General features: G+C 51.4%; 1 protein-coding gene across 6 annotated transcripts in view; it reads left to right on the top strand.

Annotated features, from left to right (window-relative positions):
• The window catches only part of LOC105497299 (paired box 5), a 195,774-nt gene that overhangs the window by 147,564 nt on the left and 25,239 nt on the right, over window positions 1-22,971 (top strand). For all 6 annotated transcript variants that reach the window (XR_011612705.1, XM_071078015.1, XM_071078013.1 and 3 more), the window contains one exon: window positions 2,853-2,954. Coding sequence is in view for 5 of the 6 variants with exons in the window: in XM_071078015.1 (XP_070934116.1) it covers window positions 2,853-2,954 (102 nt within the window). In the remaining variant the exon portion in view is untranslated. The remainder of the gene's footprint in view (window positions 1-2,852; window positions 2,955-22,971) is intronic.

Genomic DNA, 22,971 nt, shown 5'->3' with positions numbered 1-22,971 from the left:
CTCTTACGTCTCTGTCTTATTGTATTGTACTGGCTAAAACTTTCAGAACAATTTTCAGTGATAACATTGATAATAGGTTTCCTTGACATGTTCTTGACATTAACAGGAATTCTCTAAGTATCTCACCAATTAAGTATTTTTTAAGATATTAACTTCAGATTTAGTATCAATATAAGAACAAGGAAATATACTTCAATTCTTATTTACTAAGAGGTATCATAAGGAATTAATATTGAATTGTAGCCAATGCCTTTTCCACATATTTTATATAATCATATGATTTTCCTCCTTTAATACATTAATATGATGTCCTGAACAATGCTATAATATTGAACCATCCTTGAATACATAGAATGAACCTTTTTTGGTCATGGTATACTATTATTTCTGTAATATTGCCCAATCAGTATGATAGTAGACTTTTTACATGTATATTAACAAATCATGAGACTAGTCTTTAATTTTTTGTGTGCTGACTTTGTTAAGTTTTTAGATCAGGATTATGCTAGCTTGGAAAAATGAATTGGGAAGATTTCCTTAGTTTTTTATATCCTGGAACAGTTTAATAACAGAGGTATGTGTCTCTTGAAGGTTTAAAGAACTTGCCAAAAAGAATAACAAACAAAAACTTTCCCAAGAAGCTAAATGGATGAGGCACTTATTTTTTTTTTTTAAACATTTTCTATTTCTTCCAAGATTATTGGGATGTTGGTATTCTCTGACTCTTCTTGAATCACTTTTAGCAATTCATATTTTCCTAGAAAATTGTACCTTTTGTTGAGATTTCTACATTCATTCATGTGGAGCATGTTTCTTTATGTTTTTAAATATCATCTCTGGTTATAATGTCTCCTCATTCCTTATCTTGATTATCTGTGCTTTTTTTGAATCTTGATAGACTTGTCTATGTTATTGTTCTTTTCAAATAACAATTATTGGCTGATGTATTGTCGTCTGCTTTTCTGTTTCCTAATTCATTCTTTTCTTTCCTGTTTTTTTTTTTTTTTTTTTTTTTTTTGAGACGGAGTCTTGCTCTGTCGCCCAGGCTGGGGTGCAGTGGCCGGATCTCAGCTCACTGCAAGCTCCGCCTCCCAGGTTCACGCCATTCTCCTGCCTCAGCCTCCTCAGTAGCTGGGACTACAGGCGCCCACCACCTCGCCCGGCTAGTTTTTTTGTATTTTTTTAGTAGAGACGGGGTTTCACCGTGTTAGCCAGGATGGTCTCCATCTCCTGACCTCGTGATCCGCCCATCTCGGCCTCCCAAAGTGCTGGGATTACAGGCTTGAGCCACCGCGCCCAGCCTCTTTCCTTTTTTTGAATGGAATCTCACTCTGTCTCCCAGGCTGAAGTGCAGTGGTGCCATCTCAGCTCACTGCAACCTCCACCACTTAGGTTCAAGCGATTCTCCTGCCTCAGCCTCCCGAGTAGTTGAGATTATAGGCGTGTGCCATCATGCCTGACTAATTTATATATATATATATATATATATATATATATGCAAGGCTGGTCTTGAACTCCTGACCTCAGCCTTTCAAAGCACTGAGATTACAGGCGTGAGCCACAGCCCGCCCCTAATTAATTATTTTCTGTTTTTATTTCGTTAATTCCTTCCTTCTTCTTTCCCTGGGTTCTTTTTATTGATTTTTATCTGGCTTCTTGAGTGCTTTGGTGAGGCACTGATCTTCTGAACCTTTGCTCTAGGGATCAAGGTTTTAAAGCATGTGTAACGCAGCAGAAACTGTTGGGGTTCAGAAATGACCCTGAGAGCAACCCACCGTTGAAGAAAGGATCCACTCCCGGGGGCAGGGGGGCTGACTCTCAGCCCCAGCCTTGCCTTAGGTCAGCCGAGTATCCTTGGGCAAGTCACCTGCCCTCTCAGGATCCTCTAATCCATCCCAGGCAGCCAGGTAGGATGTGAGCACTTGCACCAGGCAGCCACCTTCTGGGATAATGTCCCCCATCTTGCAGGAGACAGATTTGGCAGCACCCCCTTATGTGGTCCTGGCCTCTACCCCAACGTGCACGCCCATCAAAACTGTGCAATTGAATTTTCCTCTGCATGATGGAGCCAATCAGCAATGGTGACAGTGTCCCAGCTGAGAGACACGTGGACACTCTGGACTCACGGTCAGAAGCACAGCAGCCTGAAAGAGCTGGACACTCACCCATGGGAGTGTGTACACCTTGAGGGCTGAGGCCTTAACCTCCATGTCCCAGCGCTAGAACAGTGTTTGGCACTGGGAGGTGCTTCCTGCGTCTTTGCTGAACGAAGAAACAGCTCTAGGCTGAAGGAGGAAAAATTCAGTACTAGGCCAAATATGGGACTATAGGGTTTGAGGCAGATGTACCCCTTGTTCACTGAGGGGGGCTATTGAGGAGAGGAGGAGGGCGGCATTTGAGCTGGTCTTTGAAAGCAGGTGGTGGCAGGCTGTGTGCAGTTGGAGGAAGGGGGACTTTGTGCAGAGGACATAGCAGAAGCAACAGTGTGGAGATGGAGAGGTCCCAGGCATTCTTGGGGAGTAGAGAGTAGGGAGAGCTGGCTGGAGTCAGGGCGTGCTGTTACCTGCGTTGCCCAGCCTTCCCAAGCTGGGGGTTCTGATTTCCCAGGAACAGGCCACAGCCCTGACTCCGTTCTTGCTGAGTGGAGCGAGGGTGGCTGGAGATGTGTGTGCATGCGTGCGTGTGTGTGTGTGTGTGTGTGTGAGAGCACGTGTGAGCGACGGAGGAGCTGGGGTCACATTGCCATTCAGTGTCCAAACGTGACAAATGTGCAGAAGCGTCCAGGGAGCTGTGGACATGAGCGGCTGGCCGCGGAGATGCTCACCCTGTGATTTGTTGCTTTGATTCCTCAGGCCGTGACTTGGCGAGCACGACCCTCCCCGGGTACCCTCCACACGTTCCCCCCGCTGGACAGGGCAGCTATTCAGCGCCGACGCTGACAGGGATGGTGCCTGGTGAGTTTGCACTGTCGGCGTCTCCACAGTAGGCAGCGGACGGGGTTTCGGTGGGGGGGCATCCCCCCAAACACCCTGGGTGACCTCTACGCTTCTGAGAAGCGGACCTGAATAAATCAGGCAGAGGTCTGCGCTCTCTGCAGCTGGGCCTGCAGTGGGCCCTGGACCAGCCAGCAGCAGCACCAGGGAGGACACCGGGGGTGGGGGGAGGGTATTTGACTGTCACTCAAACAGCCCCTCGTTGGCCACATACAGAGTCTGAACACAGAGGGTGCAGGGGCTGGCTGCAGGTCACCCAGCCAGTGCGGAGCGAGCCTTCTCCCCAAGCTTCCCTCCCTCCCGGCCCCCACCCTCTCTCTCCCACACAATCATGTGGCATGAACGAGCAGAAGGCTCTGCAGTGCTCACGGTGGCCTTACTCCTTGGGGTTGAGGATAATGTGTTCAGTACAGACGGGATGTTGGATGGTGGGTTTGTCACTTGATTCTAAGAGGAACACCCTGTGGCCATTGGAACCTGATCCCCCCAGGCTGGCGATGTGTCCATTTTAAGACATTTGGAGAGGAGGCCGCCATGTCTTCTTACATTGTGGGGTGGTATGGGGACAAGTGGTGCTGGCTGTCTGGGTGTTAAGGGCATTAGCATAGCAGAAATACCCAAAGTATTCTTTCTTGAAAGATGTTTTTAAAAATTAGGGGGAAAATCAGGCCTCCATTGGATGTTGTTACACATCTTTTATGAGTTAGCATTGTCTCCTTTTAAAAATTATTTCTAAAAGTTTTTATTTATTTAATTTAATTTTTAATAGACAAATAGTTCAGTGTATCTATGGGGTACAGTGTGGTGTTTGACAGTGTATACATTGTGGAATGAACAAATCAAGCTAATTAACATACCTGTCACCTCAAATATTTATCATTTCTTTGTAGTGAGAACCATTAAAAACCTCTCTTTTAGGGGTTGGAAATATGCAATGCATTATTATTGACTATAGTCGCCATGCTGTCTCTTAGGTAGTCATTTACAGGGGACCACACAGCTTGTTTCAGTGCCTGGGGCTCTAAGGGCCTTATCTCCTCCTAACACACACTCTTGACTGTCTCTGGGCACTTAAAAAAGCCAGAATAGGCCGGGCACAGTGGCTCACGCCTGTAATCCAGCACCATGGGAGGCAGAGGCGGGCAGATCACTTGAGGCCAGGAGTTTGAGACCAGCCTGGCCAACGTGGCAAAGCCTTGTCTCTACTAAACAAACAAAATACAAAAATTAGCCAGGTGTGGTGGCATGCGCCTGTAATCCCAGCTACTTGGGAGGCTAAGGCAGGAGAATTGCTTGAACCCAGGAAGCAGAGGTTACAGTGAGCTGAGATCACGTCACTGCGCTCCAGCCTGGGTGACAGAGCGATACCCTGTCTCAAAAATAAATAAATAAATAAAATGTAATAAATAAATAAATAAGGGAGCCACGCCTTAGAGGGCCCCACTCTAGCCCTGCTGAAGCCGTGACCCCTCTCCCATGCACTGGGGAGAGACTGCAGGGCCAAACGGACACGCCCACACCCCTCTTCCTAGCTCATGCTGGAGTCTCGCCCAAATAGGCCCAAGCCTCTTCCCCTGGGCCATCCTCCTAAAGCCAGCCCATGTCACTGGTGTGTGCATCCCTGGGCCCAAGGCCTGGCTCTCTGTCGAGAGTGTGGACGGAGCTTGGATGTGAGGGCTGGGTGTCCACTCATGCGTGTGCAAGGCCCACGTGGTGATGAGGATCCTGGGGTGGGGAGCTCAGCAGGACGGATCTTAGCCAGGCCGGCTCCCCCTACAGCCATGTCCTGGCACAGAACACTAAGGAGGTCCAGAATTCTACATTCGATCCTGGCCTTCCAGGTTGTTTTGAAGATGTATTTAACAAGGTAGGAGGATGGAGCATATTTCATTTAACGGTTTGCTAGCTTGATTGATGATTTTTAAATATGAGACACATGGGAAACGGCCTCCGTGTGTACTCTTGTCCTGGGCCTTGCCAATGCCAGGGAGGTCTGCCAGGTTCCCGCCTGCAAAACTTTGGTCTGCTGCAAGGATGGACCCGTGGCAGATCACAGAGGTGGCGGGACACACACCACCCTTCCCCTTGCGCTGCCCCACTGACTCCTCATTTTCCAACCTTTAGTAAGTCCAGGCAGCCTTGGGAGATGAATCCCAAGCCGTGTCCATGAATGGCCCGTCGTGCTTCTGTAGTGCCTTATATAACACGGACTTCCCCTGAGTGCTATGATGCAACAGTCCTGCAAGGGAGGCAGGGTTAGGAGAGTAATCCCTGTTTTCCACAAGGGCCAGAGAAGCCCCAGAGAACCAGGGAATTTCCGGGGGCTGTGCAGCTTGCAGGCGGAGGACTCAAACCCCAGTCTTTGGCCCCTTCTACCTCCCTCCCAGCACTCCCCACACCCGGGGAGGCACTTCTTCCTCTGCCCTGGGCTGCCTGGGTGTGCCCTCTGAATCTGTCAACTCCAGCTTCTCTGTGATGACAGAGGGGCAGGGACAGCCCTGGAACCTGTTCTGAAAACATGTCAGTGGTGAAGCTGAGGCCACCCAGCCGGTCCTCTCAGCTCCCCACTGGAAACCCCAAAGAGGCTGAATTCAGAGAAGCAGCTGAACTTTGCCAAGTTTATCCAAACACAGCCTGCCCTCTGGCCCCCAGGATTCCTCCAGCCCTAATTACCAGGCTCAAGACACAAATGGCTGCAGGCCTGGCAGAGCCTCCAGTGGGAATGGATGGCGACTCCTTGCCCATTAACAGGGCAGCAGGAATCACAGGCCTGAGCAGGGGCACAGCTTCACCAAGCCTGGCAGCAGCTGGACAGGGGTGGCCTCAGGGCCCCATGGGACTCTGTCCTTGGGCACAGAGGGACGTGCACGAGTGTGGAGGGAGGAAAACAAGCATTTTGGCAGAGGAGCCTGCTGCCTGGGAGCTCATGACTTCTTCCTTCTCTCTCTCCCTCCATTCTTCCCTTCTGCATCTCTCTGTCTCCTCTTCCCCCGTCTTTTCCTCTTTCTCCTCTTGCCCCGGCCTCCTTGCTGTCTCTTTTCATGCATCCCCCAGCATTTATTCGGTGCCAGGCCTGGCATCAGGGCTGGGATTGCAAGCTCAGCCGCACAGCCCTTAGTTCCTGTTTCTCCATGGACAAACAGGGTGAGGTCTTTGGGACTCTTGTTTCCAACAAAATTTCCAAATCTGTTTCTTGGGTGGCCTGTGGACATTGTTTTTGCAGACACTACCCCCGGCACTGACCCACAGAACAGAGAGGGTCCACCTTTTGGCACAGCAGGGGCCCTGGGCTGCCTGTCAGGCCTCACCGTGGTTGGCCTCAACTTGCCTTTCTGGCCTCCTCTCCCAGCCTCCCTGACCCTGACCGCTCTCTGGAGCCCAGCACACCTTGGACTGTCACCCATCAGTTCCTTCATCATTCTTGGACAGCTTCCCACCTTGACCTGTCAGAATCCAGCTTCACCCTTCAGGGCTGAGTGCAGACCTCCCCTGCTCAGAAAAGCTTTCCTGGATGGCCCCCTCTAGGGGAAGACGCCTGTGCCTGGCTCTGCCTCATCACATGACCCAGCGTGTTCAAGGCACGGTCCCCTACGCCACGTCCGCCACTCTCACTGGGACCTGATTAATCTCTGCACCCTTCGTGGCCCCTAACACATGTCAAGTTATCTTTGTGAATGTTGGCTAAGGGAGGGAGGCCAGGAAAATTATATGGACCTGTGTGTTAGTTTCCTGTGGCTACTGTAACAAATCTCCCCCAAACCTGGTGGCTTAAAACCACGGAACTGTGTTCTCTTAAAGTTCTGGAGCACAGGAGTCTGAAGTCAGTATCACTGGGCCAAAGGTGTTGGCAGGGCTGTGCTCCCTCTGGAGGCCCTGGGGAAAGATCTGTTTCCTTCCCCCTCCAGGTTTTGTGGTTCCTGGCATTCTCTGGCTGCAGCTGCCGTGCTCCATGGCAGGTGCTTTCGGTGTTTCCCTGCTTCGTCTTCACATTGCCTTCTACTCTGTGTGTCAAATCTGCCTCTTCTCTCTTATAAGGATACGTATGCATTTTGGTCCTACCTGGAGGATCCGGGATGATCTCCCCATCGCAAGATCCTTAATCAATCACATCTGCAAAGACGCCTTTTTCCCTTTCACCAGAAGTCACATTCACAGGTTACATATAAGGAGCCTCCCTTTATCAGGCTCCAGGGAGTAGGACGAAGATATGTAGGACGTGGATATACCACAACCCGCTTGAGAACTTCAGCTTAGTGTTTGTTCAGATTCTGATTCATGACCTCTTGGGCTTCTGAATCCAGAAGGCATTCATTGAATTGTGATGGTGCTAAAGGCGATGATGCCCTTTCATTGACCCCGAGGGCCTGTTGGCATGTTTGGAGAAACAAGTGGAACAAGGCTCTGGGACATCTGTCTCTCTTGCTTTTGTCTCTCTGAGGCTGCTACGCTGCAATCGTCTGTTTTGCTACGAGGTCTGTTTCACTCCCTGTGGCCTCTGGTGGGCTGGTGGTGCAATATGGAGGGAAACCCGAAATCTTTGGGGTGTTTTTTCCGCTGTAGGCTTTAGAAAACATTTAGCTGCCACTACTTTCACTTTTTTTTCTTTTCTTTTCTTTTTTATCGAGGCAGAGTCTCCGTCTGGCCGTCGCCCAAGCTGGAGCGCAGTGGCGTGATCTTGGCTCACTGCACTTCTTGGGCTCAGGTGACTTCTTGGCTCACTTGACTTCTTGGGCTCAGGTGGTCCTCTCACCTCAGCCTCCTGAGTAGCTGGGACTACTGGCGCCTGCCACCCCGCCCTCTAATTTTTGTATTTTTTGTAGAGACAGGTTTCGCCATATTGTGCAGGCTGGTCTCCAACTCCGGAGCTCAAACGATCCTCCTGCCTCAGCTTCCCAAAGTGTTGGGATTACAGGCATGAGCCACTGCACCCAGCCACCACTTCATTTCTAAGTGAAGACTTTTATTGTAAATGTGCTTGGAGGACACACAGAGGAAGGCATGCTTGCCTCGGGATATGCTTCCACAGCCACACTTCAGAGCCTGAAAAAGTGGACGTCACGTTTTTCCTTACTAAATGTCAGCTTGTTAGCTTGAATTTATGTTCAGCTTGATTTCCAATTCTGTCATCGGAGTTGTCTGCCCCTTCTGGCTCCAGGGCATCCCCATGTCTGCAAAACATAGTTTCTTGGTCTTCTCTAGGGTTTGCAGATTCACTAAACTCTGCAGCTCTGTAAACTCTGCATCGCCATTTGCAGAGCAGTTATGTTGAAGAAAGCAAATATCGCATCTTATATCAGCTTAGAAAGGAAACAGTTTTCAAATTTTATTTCCACCATGTCCCAGAAAATGCCGAAAGTTTTGCACCAAAGATTTCGTAGTGTCTTGATTGGTGTAACCAGTTGATTCCTGCCTGAAGATATTTTGCAACCCAACAGGTATTGACATGGCATTTAAAATTTTTACAAATTCTGGGCTAGAGGAAAAAGGAAGGGGAGTTCACTGCCCTTTGGCTTTAGTGAGTCTGAGAAAAAAGGTTGCTATCTTTGAGGAACCAATGGGTGCCCCATCCCACATGGTCTGCCAGAACAATGTGCACAAAGGCACTAGGTGGGGTCCCTGTGGTCCTGGGCACTCCACTTGCCATGGATTGATGGACATCATTTCTAGATGCCTTTCAATTGAGGCACTCACTAAACTGATGGCTTTTATTTTCTTAAAGAAGTAGGTGAGGGTGCAGTGTCGAGTGGGGGCCTGAGGCCAGAGGAGAGGTGGACCCAGCCATGTGGGCCGGGAAGGCACAGGGTCCACTGGACGCCACAGGAGGTGTGAGAGAGACCTGTTCCTTCCCGCCTCAGCATCTGCAAGTTCCTCTGCTTAAGGGGCCCTCTCTGCTCTTTGCCCAGCTTGCCTGGTCCCCTCTCACCTATCTGGGTTTCCCCTCCATAGGGAGGCCTTCCCCAGTGACCAAATATATTTGAGTTTCCTGTTGCTGCTATGACAGATGACCACAAATGAGTGACTTAAAACAACAGACTCTTTTCACCCTCTGATTCTGGAAATAGGTCACCCTGGGCTGAAGTCAAGGTGTCTGCAGGGCTTGTTTCTTCTGGAGGTGCTAGGAGGGAATGATTTGCTTTCTTGTCCTAGCTTGTTGTTGCTGCCTGCATTTCTTGGCTTTTGGCCCCTGCCTTCCTTGTCAAAACTGGTGATGTTGGGCTGAGTCTTTATCCGGCTGCCCCTCCTTCCTCCTTCATTCGCTTAGAGAGCTCTGTGTTTCCCTTGGACCCATCTGGATATCTAGGATAATCTGCCCATGTGTAGGACAGCTAATTAGTGCATTTCATTTCATCTGCAACCTAATTCCCCTCTGCCGTGTAACCCGACATAGTCATGGATTACGATGTGGATATTTTTGGTGGGGGGGCCACAATTCTGCCTGCCACACGCCCTCTGAACGAGGACCCCCCCCATCATTCCTCTCCCAGAGCTTCCTGCTCTTTTCATGTGTGGCACTAAACCCAGCTGACGTCATTTAGTGTGTGGTTTACTCGTTCCTCTCTGGCTTCTCTTCAGGTCTGTATGGTACATCAGAGCTGTACAATAATCAGGGCTATGTCTGTTTTGTTCACAGTTGTGTCCTTAGTTCCCGGCACAGTTCCTAGCACCTAGTCACACTCAGGACACAGTAGCTGAAATTAAAAAGGAGAGCTTTTGGCCGAGCTGCCAAGGAGAGCTTTGCCAGGTGTGCTGTGGCCCTGAGTCCGGGGCTGGGGTGATGCAACCAAGGAGGCTGGGGCTGACCCAGGGCTGGGAGTGGTAGTGCTGTTAGAATGGCCGCCACATGGGGAAGCAGTGGGAGGCTGGGTGGTTAAGAGCATGTACCTGAGCCAGACTGCTTGGTTCTGAGTCACAGTCCTGCTTCTCACTAGCTGTGTGACTTGGGGCAAGTTATGTAACTCCTCAGGGCCCTGGTTTCCTCCTCGTGTATAAAATGGGGATAATGATAATAAATGTGAGCATTAGGTGATGTAATATACATGAAAACTCTTAGAATTCTGACTGGCACATATGGAGTGGCACATAAGTGTTCATTATTATTGCTACTATTATTTACACGGGGCCTGGGCTGGATACGATGGTGAACAAAGACACCGAGCCGGCATGCTAAAGCTCAAATCAAGAGCTCTCCAGCAGAGCTCATACCCCCTGGAGCCCGTGGATCAATGGGAGAGTCAATTATAGAAGAATCCAGTCAGAAACGAGAGCACTGCCAAGTAGGAGTCAGGCAGTCTCCGAATGCAGTGGGTCTGGAGAAAACGGAGAGGCAGCTGTGGTTGGTGCAACTGAGAAAGGCATTCTGGCAAAGGCGGCCCTGGAGCTGGACTGGGAACCGTGTGTGCTTGGCTATCTGGAGAGGAGGGTGGGGGCTTTGGGGTAGGGCAGAAGGCTAAGCCTAGTGGCTGGCATGGGTTCCCAGGGGTGGGAGTCCAGCCTAGGCCAGACAAGTGGGATTGGCAGGGAGGGGAGCCCACTGAGTGGAGGCTGATGGCCAGCAAGGTTAGGATCTGAGCTTGGCAACTTTTGGAGGCCAAGCAGACATGCAGGTGAGGCCTTCTGCAGGCAGGTGCATGAGCCCCAGGAGCGTGGGGCGAGGGCCAGTCCAGACAGAGATGTGCAGATGCCCCAAGAGAAGCTAAGGGTGCTTTGGCAAGAATGTGGCTTCACCATTATTAGCAGTGTGACCACAGAGGAACTCTGTGACCTCTCGGAGCCTGCCTTGCTGCTGTTTGAAATGATGGTTGTGCAGTTACAGAGACACCGTCTGTGGGAGGTAGGAGGGTATTGAGGTTCTAGAGTGGGGAGGAGAAGGTTTCTTTTGTGGTCTGGCAAGACCACCCCTGATTCTGCGTCTTACCTGCCCTACAGGCCTGCTCTGTGCCAAGCATGCAGCCTTAGGGGTGGGGGATGCAGTACCAGACAAGACTCTGGCCCAGCTCAGCCAGGGACACTGTGCCATCTGACATGTCATTTCCACTCTCTGGGTCTGGTTAAGTATGTGAAACAGGGAAAATATATACTGCCCAGTTCCTTGGCATGACCGGGACCGGTGAACAGGATTCAGAGGGCTACCTTTTTCAGCCTTGTATCAAGAACCTTTCCTATGATTAGTACTGAAGACATTGGAATAGGCAGACTTGGGAGGGTCCAGTGGACACTGGTGAGAACTTGGCGGTGGGGACTTGAGCATCAGACGGAGAGAGGACCAGTGCTCTCTAGGCACCTCCGTGACCTAAGCATCAGGCTCAGGGAACGTTTGCTCAGGGAACGAGCAGCCTTTGTTCTTAACTTCCCTCCACCCCTGACTTTCTTTCTAAGCTCCTCGCTGGGGCTCCTGGTAGCTCTCTGGCCTGGGCACGCCGCCCCTTTGCCAACCTGACCCTGGGCTCTGGGGTGCACACCTGTTGCTCGTTCCTGACTCTTTGCTGCCCTCTAGTGGCCTCCAGTCACTCTGCCACACCAGGAATATAGACTTGACCCTGGGGAATCCCAGACACAGCTAGGATGAAATGCGGGAGGCCATTCACTTGTTCATTCATTCATTCTCCAAACATTTCCTAAGAGACCCTGGGTGCCAATTCTGGGCTGGGGTGGAGTTGCCGACACAGCCCCTGCCCTCAGGGAGCTCACAGTCTAGTTGGAGAGATGGATATACAAAAATTCCGATGTGCTAATGTTAAGAGCTAAGACCTAGGAATCTATAAAGCGTTCGGGAAATGCAGGTGAGGGGGCTACTGAGTCTGCTGAGGCAATGGGGTGGAGTGGGACAAATCAGGGAAGACTTATCAGAGGAGGTCATTTGAGCTGGACCTTGAAGAGTGAGTTTGCCAGTCTGTGAAGCTGGAGGGATATTGTTGGGTAAGGGACCAGTGCGTGAGAAGCCCCGGGGAACCAGAGAGCGTGGGCATCAGGGAGGGAGCTGGGAGTGACCAAAGCCTTTTGGGGCTGGTGGGAGATGAGCTGGAAGGGAAGGCTGGATCTAGGGAAGAAGGGTCCCAGTCACACCCACCCCTCAGCCCTGGAAACCTCTGGGCATGAGGCTGAGCATCCGGTAGCCTTGCAGAGAGTAGGCTCTGCTCAGGCAGATGTGGATGCGAGTCTGAAAGCCAGGGCTGCCTGTGCCCTCATAGGGTGGGGGGCGAGGGGTCTAGAGTGATGTGATCTGGACAGTCTTTGTGACTAAAGCCCCAGGAGCCCTGCACGGAAGTGATGCTGAGAGTGAGGAGAAACTGATACCCGCATGTAGGTTTTCTCAGCTCTTGCCTGCATTTGGGAAGAAAAGAATTACAAAAGCCTCAGAGATGGAAAGGACTCTGGGGACATGAAAGTCCTACTTGAATTTAGGAGACCTAGGTTCTGATTCTAGCTGCCAGATACTCAGAGCATGACCTTGGGACATGACCTTGGGACTCCCTGCTCTCTCTTAAAGCAGGAGGCAGGGCCTGGGGAGGCTGAGCTGAATGCACCCCAGGGGGCTTTCTGCTCCTGCCATTCAAAGTTTCTAAGTCAGTGATGTTTATCCCTGCTAATGTCAGCTCCTGACCGAACTGGAGGGCTCCCTGAGCCCTGTCACCTCTGTTCTAAGCGAGCAGCAAATGCTTCCAAGTTCCCTTCAGATCTGGGGCTGTGAATAATAAGGCAGTGGCCCTGGCTGTCATGTGTAATCTGGTAATCACTTCCAAGGGCTGGACTGAAGGAGAAGAGCCTGAGGACTTGCTGACCTTACACGCTGCTCCCATGTCTCGATTGGGAAGGCCCAGAAACTGCTGGGGCTGGCCAGGGCTGGTTTTCGGGGCCTGTGCACCTGGGAGGAGGGCTCTCAGACTGGAATCTGCAATCTTAGGGTGAGAGAGAGGTAGTGAAGATCACCATAATTTGTTCCATCTTTGAAAGCAGTGTCCCTTGTGGGAGCATGGAGATGGGGAGAGAGAATATCCTAGGCTCACGGGTGCTGGGAAACGTTCTTATTTCCTACGAACCCATTGCAAGGACAGCTGAGAAGCAGAGTCTCAGCTGGGAGAGTGCCCTGTCCAAAGTCGGTGCTCACTGGCCCGCCTGGGGAGTGTGCAGTGCTGGGGGAGCTCAGAGCCAGCGGCTGAGGACAGCTTTGGTGCTGCTCTGGGCTGAATCTACTTGTTAGATTTCCCCAGTTTCCAGCTCCTTCTGATGGTAGTTGGCAGGACCCGGATCCAACTGCACCGACCTGGTCATGAGTATGTGAGAACATGTGTTTGGGATCCTGACTTACAATTTCTTCCTGATGTCTTTCTACTAATGGTATTTCTTAGAAATGAACAACAAACAAAATGACTGGACTGTGATGGCTTTTTAGGAGATGAAGGGGAATGCTATCAGAGTTTGTTTTAGAAGAAACTGAAGCATTTGTGGAAGGGCTAAGCATTGGATGGCTGAGGAAGGGTCAGGGTGGGCCTGGAGGGCTTAAAGGTTCTCCCAGCCCTGAGAGGTTGGGGGTCCCCCGTTAGTGCAGACAGGAACCTGGAGGTGCACAGCCCAAAGTGAGGGCGTCCTGAGGACAGTGATCTTGCTGAACCTTAGGCCTTCTTATCCTAATTCCTGATGACCAAGTCAGATTCTGACCAGAGACAGAGTGGACACGAATTCAGGAGATAAACTCTAAGGACTGGACAAGGACTGCAGCCCAGGAACGCACAGGGCCCACAGAGTGGCAGTAGGAGCCATCCTCAGCCCCTGCCACTCAGCAGGTGGCAGAGCAACCTGACGCCGGGCCTGGGGTTTAAGCCACACTGCTGCAGGCACCTCCCAGTAGTACTGCTTGCCAAAAGGCCTGCCAAAAGGGCAGGTGGCAATTCCCTCTGTCTTGTGGTTGAGTCTTGGTTGGGGGCAAACAGGGAGAAAGTACTTTGGGCCTGGCTTACCTGGAGGTGGGATGGGAAGGAGAGGCTGAAGTTCTAGGAGGAGCCTGGACCAGGTAGCCCCAGCCATGAGGGCACCCTATGCAGGAGTGTCCAGGGCTCAGACCAACCCCTTCATCCACTGGACGGCAGCAGTCTGCCCCTTTGAGGCTTGGGTCCCAACGCACTCCTTCCCTTTTCTTTTACTTTTTATCACATTATTTACGAGTGCGTCTCCACCTCTACCAGACTTGAGCTCCTGGAAGAGGAGGTTGGTGTCCCAGCCAAGACTTCCCACAGGATCCTAAATGAAAGTGCAGGGCCCTGGAGAGGCCCTGGGCTAATGTCCCAGGAGCTTTTTAGGAATCTACAACAATCTGAGGCCCAAACAAAGCTCCTTTTACCTCTAAAATTAAAATAGGAAACTAGAAAACTGACATTAATAAATGTTGTATTAAATGTTTACAAATTGTAACGTTGTTAACTTCATTAACTATTAAATTTAGGGCTTACAAAAATTTCGTTACATTTAAAAACCATTTTTAGATTAGATTTTGTTGCTTTAAAAGAATTTCTAAATTTGTGCCTCAATTGTTGAGAATTTGTAGCTAATCATCAATTAGATTACTTGTGGCCAAATAATTTCAAAAGTAAAATTATAAAAATAAGCTTTTTGTGTTTTTAGAGTGAAAAGTATCATTATTATAGTGCATTTAATGCATGATGTGCTATGGGGTAGAATGGAGAGGGGCCTCCATGTCCTAGAAGAAAGGGCTTGGGAGAGAGCCTGTTGAAATGTATTGAACATAATAAATAATTGTGGGGCCTTGAACTGATCAGGTTGCAGTGGCCATCCATGCATCCATCCATCCATCCATCCTTCCATCCATCCATCCATCCATCCATCCATCCATCCATCCATTCATCCATCCATCCATCCATCCATCCATTTATCCATCCATCCATCCATCCACCCACCCATCCATCCATTTATCCATCCATCCATCCATCCATTTATCCACCCATCCATCCATTTATCCATCCATCCATCCATCCATCCATCCATCCATCCATCTGTTTATCCATCCATCCATTTATCCATCCATCCATTTATCCATCCATCCATTTATCCATCCATCCATCCATCCATCCATCTGTTCATCCATCCATCCATCCACCCATCCATCCATCCATCCATCTGTTCATCCATCCATCCATCCATCCATTTATCCATCCATCCATCCATCCATCCATCCATCCATCCATTTATTCATCCATCCATCCATCCATCCATCCATCCATCCGTTTATCCATCCATCTGTTTATCCACCCACCCATCCATCCATCCATCCATCCATTTATCCATCCATCCATCCATCCATCCATCCATCTGTTTATCCATCCATCCATCCATCTACTTATCCATCCATCCATCTATTTATACATCCTTCTATCCACTATTACTTCCTTCCTTTCCTTCTCCCTTCCAACATGTATTGAGCATCTACATGTGCCGGGCATTAGCCTAAGGATACAAGATCAAAAGCCATGACGCTTGTCAGGCAAATCTGTGAGGGGCTATGGGGGCCAGTTGTGGTAACAGGCAAGCCCAGGGACTCTGGGAACACAGAAAAGGGGGATCGAGCCTAGATTGGGGATGTTAGACATAGAGGGGCTTGGAATCTCTGTATAGTAGGGCTGGGTGGGAGGCATGTCTGAAGGTGCTTTTGCAGAGAGTTTTGCTGAGATTGAGAAAGCACATCAAAGAATAGGGGCACAGCTAAAGCTTTCCAAGTCATCCGCGGTGCTGCCCTTAGGGCAAGGGAGGAATCTAGGAAGAGACAATTTTCAGGTTTATTGTTGAGAGAGAAACATATGTTAGCCAGTGGGAGGTGGAGTGAGGAGGGAGAAGATGAGTGTTTCAGGCGGGGCAGGGACGATGAAGACAAAGGTTCTGAGATGTGCTTTGCTCCTGTACTTAACTGCACTCTTTCCGAAACCCAGCTTTAATCTACTGGGGCTGTCAGAGTTTGACTCCCTTTGACTTGCTGAGATCTGCAGCCCCTGTCTCCAAGGCCCTGACAGCTGTCAGTCTTCATCTGGACCAACCGCTGCCTCTAACCCTGAGGGTCACTCTACCTGGGATACTCCTATCCAGAGAACTTCTGGCAGTGACCGAAGCCCTCGGGGTAGTGAGAACCAGTGGAGCTCGGCTCCTACCTTCCAAAAGGAGAGCGTTCTCAAATGAGGCCAAACCATCCATGCCCGTAAGCTCATTCTACCAACAAGTCCCATGCTTCCTGACCCCCAACCTGCATGGTGCTTTAGAGTTGTCAAGGGACACACAGCTGTTAGCCCCAGTTGCCATTTGAAAGCATGTTGTGAGGTTGGAGTATGCATGTCCATCTTGGAGGCAGGCTGACTCAGTTCAGGGAGGTGGTGTTACATTGCCAGGGGGATATGGCCAGTCAGGGAGCAGCTGGGCTTGGGGCCTGGAACTTAGGGTCTCTGAGCCCCTGGTGTCCGTGGAGACTGAGAAAAATGGAGACTATCTATGGGCTCTGGGGCCAGGGAAGGTGCTCCCTCACTGACATGGGTGGCCTTCCTAACTCGAGTTCTTTTATGGCCCAGGAAGAGCTCTTCCCGCTGGGATGTTAGGGAGCTCACACTTGGAATTCTGGTATATTCCTTTCTCCCTCCCCATTCTCACCTGTCTGTGCTTGACATATGCTCCTAGACCCAAATTAAAGGCTCTCTCTTACAGGCAGCCTCCCACCGCAGTCCCTCATCTCCCCACTGTGTGCACCCCCAGGGCACTGCCGTTCAGACCCCGTGCGCCCATCTCCCGGCTGCTTCTGAGGTCAGGGCTGCCTGGAATTCCTCTCAGACCCTGGCCCTGCCTGCAGTAGGTGCTGCCTGCAGTAGGTGCTCAGTAGCTGTGGGTGGCATTTATCTGAATACAGCACATGCCCCTCCCCATCTCGCCCGGTCCAGAGTCCAGGGCAAGTTAGGGTCCGACTGTGTAATTAAACAGGGCTTGAGCGCCATTGAAACGCCCCCAGTCCTTCTTCCAATATTTGCTCTGGCTTCTCACAGGAAGATGCTGAGACAATAGCCCTTGTTACCCTCTGTTTGAGTTATTTATTTTTTTCACTTTTCCCTCCTTCCCCTCTCCGGGGACTCGCCTCTCGCCCTCATCCCTCATGTTTTCCCTTTCACTTGCCTGTCACTCTCATTGTCCTCCCGGGGCCAGGAACGCGGGGTGACAGGCGAGGGGAGCCCAACCGGGCTGGGGAGGCTGGAAATATAGTCATTAATGGGACCCGTGAAGCCCAGATGTCCTCCCTGAATGCGGGTAATTTGTTTTTAATGAAAAACCATGCGGTGACCCTGAACAAATGAATTTTCTTTATAAGGAGTCTATGTGCAACGGGCACAAATAAAGAGCCCGAAACAGGGAGACTTAAATCCAGGGCTGAAAGAAAGAGAGAAAGGAAGAGGAAAGGAGTAGAAAAGAGAATGAGAGATAAAAGAGGGAGGAAAGAAAAATGTGAAATGACAACTGTGTTACCATAATACCCTTTGCCTGAAGAGCAGTGCCAGGCCAAAAATGCCTTGGGCATTGTCCTGCCAGGGCAGGGTTTCTGCCCGCTGTGGCCATCGTGAGGTCTTGTTGACAATGATGTTAAGAAGACGAACCCCCATCTGGACAGAGCTTTGCTATTCACAAGCCCCTTTTACAGAAGTGAAAACTGAGGCTTAAGTGGTTTGCTAGTAAGTGGTTCAGTCTAAATGACAAGTGAAGGACTTTGCCAATTTGGAGTGTGACTCTTAGAAACACTGTGTTACAGCCCAGAAATTGCTTTCATGGTGTGATGCAAAAGAAGGGTGTGTCACGAGCAGGTCTACGCGGGGACACCAGGTATATACCAAGGAGTCGGGTTGAAGCAGTTTCACATAGCCCTTAGAACTTTGCACGGGAGTTTTGTGAATGAAAGCTCTTCCATGGGCACTGTGGGTGTGGGATTCCTGGGAAGAGAAGAACTCCCCAGGAACGAGCCAGACACATTTGGAAAAATAAATGCAAAGAAATTGGAATCTAGCCTTGGGAAGCAGGAGACCAGCCATGTCCCACCCACCACCCCATTCAGGACCTTTTGTGGGCTGTAGAGCTGGACATTGCAGGCAGCAGCAAAGACACTGATCCAACAGAGGTCCTAGCTGAGGGCCTTGACTTTGGCTTTGGAGAAATCTTCTCTGCAGGAGAAGCTTTGAAGGCTGTTAGCCCCGTGTAGACTGGGCTGTGCCTGCGTGGAGTGTGTTCTAACCCCACCTCAGAGAGGACTGGAGAGGCCGTTGTGTGTTCCGTAGCTGCTTTTTCATCCATCACTGATGGACAGGGCTGGACTCAACCTTAGAAATCAACCCAGGGCTGTGCAGATGAGGGCGAGGAAAGGACTTGTGCAAAGTCACATGGCAAGTCAGAGGGAGAGCCAGGTGGCTCTCTTTCTGCCCTATCGTCCCCACCGCCCTCAGTTCCTCACCGAAGCAATAAAAAAGAAGCAATTTTGTCTCCTATCTTTATGCAGAACTGATATAAAAAGGATAGTTCCTGGATGCCCTGGCTTCTACAGCAACCCAAATCAAGACCCCCACTTCACCCCAACTTTTACTGTGCTCTTCCTGAGCGCAGATCCTCTCCCAGGCCCTGGGACCTGGCCAGCTACAAAAACATCTTCTCTCAGGGTCTCAGGCTTCTGTGCCTGAGCGGCCCCAGGCAATGGTGGGCTCCCCAGGCCTGGCCGAGGTTGGCCTGAGACCTGCAGGCACGCCGGGGCCACAGCTCCCCCACCCAGAGTCAGGTAGCCAGACACAAAGAAGTGATTGTTTTCTGTTCCTGGGTTCAGTTTCCCTCTGGAAGCTGTGACCCAGTTAGAAAATCAGACAAATAGAAAAATCTGACCACGACCCCAGCTGAGGTTCTGAAGTCTTGGCTTCTATTTAGGCCTTTCCCTCGAATGCTCCCTGGTGAGGCCCGGCCCGCCCGCGCTTCCTCAGCCACCAGGAGCAGACCTTCCTCGCTGCTGGTTTCCTCCGTAATTGATGATTTATTCCCCACTGACTTCCAAAATGGATTTGAGGCAGCTTCGTGACCTTTCAATAACATCAGCCCCAACCTGAAATCCCTGTCATAAAGCAGGAGGACTGCCAGTGGTGCCCGGTGGGGGCAGGAGTGGACGCAGGCCCACCCCACCTGCCCGAGGATACTTGCTTTTCACAGCGTGGCACCACTGAGCCATCCTTCGTGCCCAGCCCTGCTCCTGGAGCGACCCACGCTTCACTGCTGGGAGCTGGGAGCTCACTTTTTTGGAAACAGCTCCTGTCTGGATGCCTTCCAGAGCAGGCTTCTAAAAACATACTTTTAATCAAAAGAAGACTACCAGAAAAACTGGGACAAATTGTGATTTTGACAGTGGACAATTATAAATACTGGGAGGGGTTGCTAGCTGGCAAATAAACTCCTCTGTTGAAGTCTTGGATTAATTATACCACCAGTGGGCTGGCCTTGTGGGGTCTCTTGATTATCTTCATTTGTGGGTCTTTTCTGGTCTTCCTCCATTTCTTCCTTCTCTCCCTCTCTCCCCAGCCTCTCCCCCTACCTTCCCTCCTCTCTTCCCTTCCTGCCTCCTTCCTTCACTCACTTGTTCATTCACCAGACAATCCCTGAGTCCCTCCTGGGTGCTGGGCCTAGTTCAAAGAATGGGCACAGAAATGACTGAATGAATTTCTCAAGACCTAGGAGAATCGCCCATGCTACCTGCTCAGATGGAAAGAACCCAGCTTGCATGTGGAGGTTCTGCAGGGTTGCTAAGCCCAGGGGCTAGGTAGAGACTACTGGGGGACAAGAGGGAAAGTGTGGGGAGCTCAGGCGCTGAGGGTTGCTGACCCGATGGGTGCTCTGGCCGGGCTCACCCTGGGCCTCCCTGGGAGAACTGAGGGAAGCACCTGGAAATCTTGGTCTCTGAAGTGGGTGCCTGGCCCGTGTGTGCAAATAGGGGGCTCCGTATTTAGGAGTGGGGAGGAGCAGGGAGCTGCCCTGAATGACTGCCTGCTTTGGAAATTTCTATGCATTTGTAATAACAAAATTACCATAATTTGCTCGTTAACGCAGCTAGATCAGTCAAGCATTGTTCCGTCGCGGGCGGGGAGGCCGCGGTGCCTCTCTCTGCACACTCTCCACACCCCAGCCCGCCTGCCAGCCCGTTAGAGCGCTGGAAATTAGCATGCAAATGGTCCTAATTCGGTGGGCGAGCTGTCAGGCAGCGCCTCTCCGGCCTCGTCTCTGTGAAGGCCCTGACAGCCCGGCTCCGGCGCCGGCCCACCCTCCTAGCTCCAGCCAGGAGGGGCTCCGAGGGGCACCTCCAGACTGACAGCTTGGCGGCCTCCCTCCCTCCGTCAGTGCCATCAGGCCTGGCGGCAGGCTCCCAGGGGAACAGGCAGGGCCTGCCACCATGCCGGCCGGGCCGGAGGAGGCAGGCAGGCAGGTGGGCTGGTGGGGGAGGCTGGCCCACGCTCAGGCCCACCAGCCTTAGCTGGCCTGGGCCGATGGGGGCAGGTGAGGGTGGAGTTGGGGTCCCCTGACTCAGGGTCCAGCTGGGGCACAGGGATCCTCCCACCTGCACATCCACAAGGATCAAGTTCAAGTCCTGCCCTGCTCCTCACTCTTTGTCTTCCAGTCCTGACAACACATCCCTCCTCACCCTGCCCCATACCTGGACCATCTCTGTCCAGGTCCACTCCTGGAACTCCTCTGGCTCTAGTGGAGAATTAGGGAGGTTGAGAAGCTGCATAAACCAGGACTCAGCACCCTTGGCCGTAGTCCTGCCTGTAGGTTTACCAGCCTTAGAGGGAAGTCACCTTTCTATCTCTGGACCTCAGCCTGCATTTGTATAGTCTTTTTCCCAGGGCTCCTGTGAGGAAAAGGGCTTGCTTTGTAGCAGTAGTTGACACCTACTGAGCACTGTTATTTATTTTTTGCGGGGAGGCAGGGGGACGGAGTCTCACTCTGATAACCAGGCTGGAGTGTAGTGGTGCAATCTCGGCTCACTGCAACTTCTGCCTTGTGGGTTCAAGCGATGCTTCTGCCTCACCCTGCCCAGTAACTGGGACTACAGGTGCATGCCACCATGCCCGGCTAATTTTTGTATTTTTAGTAGAGATGAGGTTTCACCATGTTGGCCAGGCTGGTCTCGAACTGCTGGCCTCCTGATCCGCCCACCTTGGCCTCCCAAAGTGCTGAGATTGGAGGCATGAGCCACTGCGCCCAGCTCCTACTGAGCACTTCTATATGCCAGTCCTGCACTAACTGCCTTTCATTCCCCGACCTGCCTGTTTTTTGCAATGCTCCCACCAGGCTGCTGTTGATGTTACCCCATTTCACAGAGTAGGAAGCGGAGGCATCAGCTTGCACAGAGTAACTTGCCCAAGTGATAGTACCAGGATAGAGCCTAGTAGGCTCACTGGTTCTAGAGCCCTTTGAACAAGAGAAAACGCAGGGGCCTGAGAGCTGGAGCCTGCCTCTGCCTGGTAATGCGCCCTAGAGCACGTTCCTGAACTGGGCTGGGCCTCGGCTTCTGCATCGGTGAAAGGCATGATGACATCACCTGACAGATGACTTGTGCCTCTCATAGTACCTGGCACATCACTGACACTAAATAAATGTAGGTTGAGGCCGGGCACAGTGGCTCACACCTGTAATCCCAGTGCTTGGGGAGGCCGAGGTGGGAGGCTCGTGTGAGACCAGGAGTTTGAGGCTGCAGTGAGCTATGCTGGTGCCACTGCACTCCAGCCTGGGCAACAGAGTGAGACCCTGTCTCTAAAAAATAAAAGAATAAAATAAATGCAGACTGAAAGAAAAGAACCCAGGTGGGCCTGTCTTTGAAGATCCATTATACTTATCCTTACGGTCTTCTCCTGATCAATGACAGCAGCATGAAGCAGCTACCGCAGGAGGTAGAGGTCATGCAATAGGGTTTGTGGTAAAGTTTCCCCTGGGCTGTCTCCAGGCTGTTTCTCAGCACCTTTTCCCTTCCTTCTCTTGAGCAGATGAAGCCCCACACCAGGACTTAGGGTTTGGCGACTATAGAGCAGGCTGGACCTCAGTCCTCACTTGTCCAGTCAGCCGGTGACTCTGTTGCAATGAACAACCTGCCCTTCCCTGCATGCCTGCCCTGCCTGCCCCCTTGGTCTGTTTTAAGGGCACTTATGGGGCCTTTTTAACCTTCAGATAAATGGAGAGGTGAAAGAGACCCTGAGAGTAGGTGGGAGCTCACGAGCCTGAGCTTCTGCTGCATCACAGGACTACCCGCTCCCAGCATACAGACTGGCACAGGGCAGATGCCTAGTGAACATGTGAGGAGCCACCTTGAAGAACCTGTGGGCCAAGACAGGAAACAGGCACACAAACCTGGGCAGGGCTGAACCCAAAGCCGCCCACCTGCCTGCTTCAGACCAAATGCCCCCAGCCAGGGGTGGCTTCTCTTTCCTGTGTTGCTTTTCCTTTCCATCTTCTTTTTGGTTTGTTTATTGGGGGTCATGGCATGATGGATCCACGTGCCAGCCTCTCAAATCACTGCTATTGGGCTGTGTGGAACATCTTTTGGAGAGAACATGTCCTGCCAACCACAGGATCTCAGGCAGCATGAGGACCGTTCAGGGGCACATCTATTCCCACCCCAGAACGCGGTGCTGGGGACTTCTGAAATGAGGGAGGTCGGACTGCTGTCTCGGAAGTTCATTGCTGAGGGAGGGAGAATTGCCCAGGCTCCCCCTAGTGGAGAATCGGGATGCATCGTCCTCCTGCATTCCTGGTGTGTGGCCAGAGAGGACTCTGCACCCACACCCCTCCTCAGTTTACCCAGAGCTTCCACTCCCATCCTGTCATAGAATCCTCACCACAACCCCTTAGGGACCCATTTTTATGGCTTTTGTGACAGGCTTAGTGAGAGGAAGGGGCTGGCCCAAGGTCATGCAGAGCCAGGACTAGA

Source organism: Macaca nemestrina, chromosome 14 (assembly GCF_043159975.1).
Source record: "Macaca nemestrina isolate mMacNem1 chromosome 14, mMacNem.hap1, whole genome shotgun sequence".
In the NCBI taxonomy this organism is placed as follows: domain Eukaryota; kingdom Metazoa; phylum Chordata; class Mammalia; order Primates; family Cercopithecidae; genus Macaca; species Macaca nemestrina.
The sequence above is the reverse complement of the archived record's forward strand: the minus strand, read 5'-3'. Positions and strand labels throughout refer to the sequence as shown.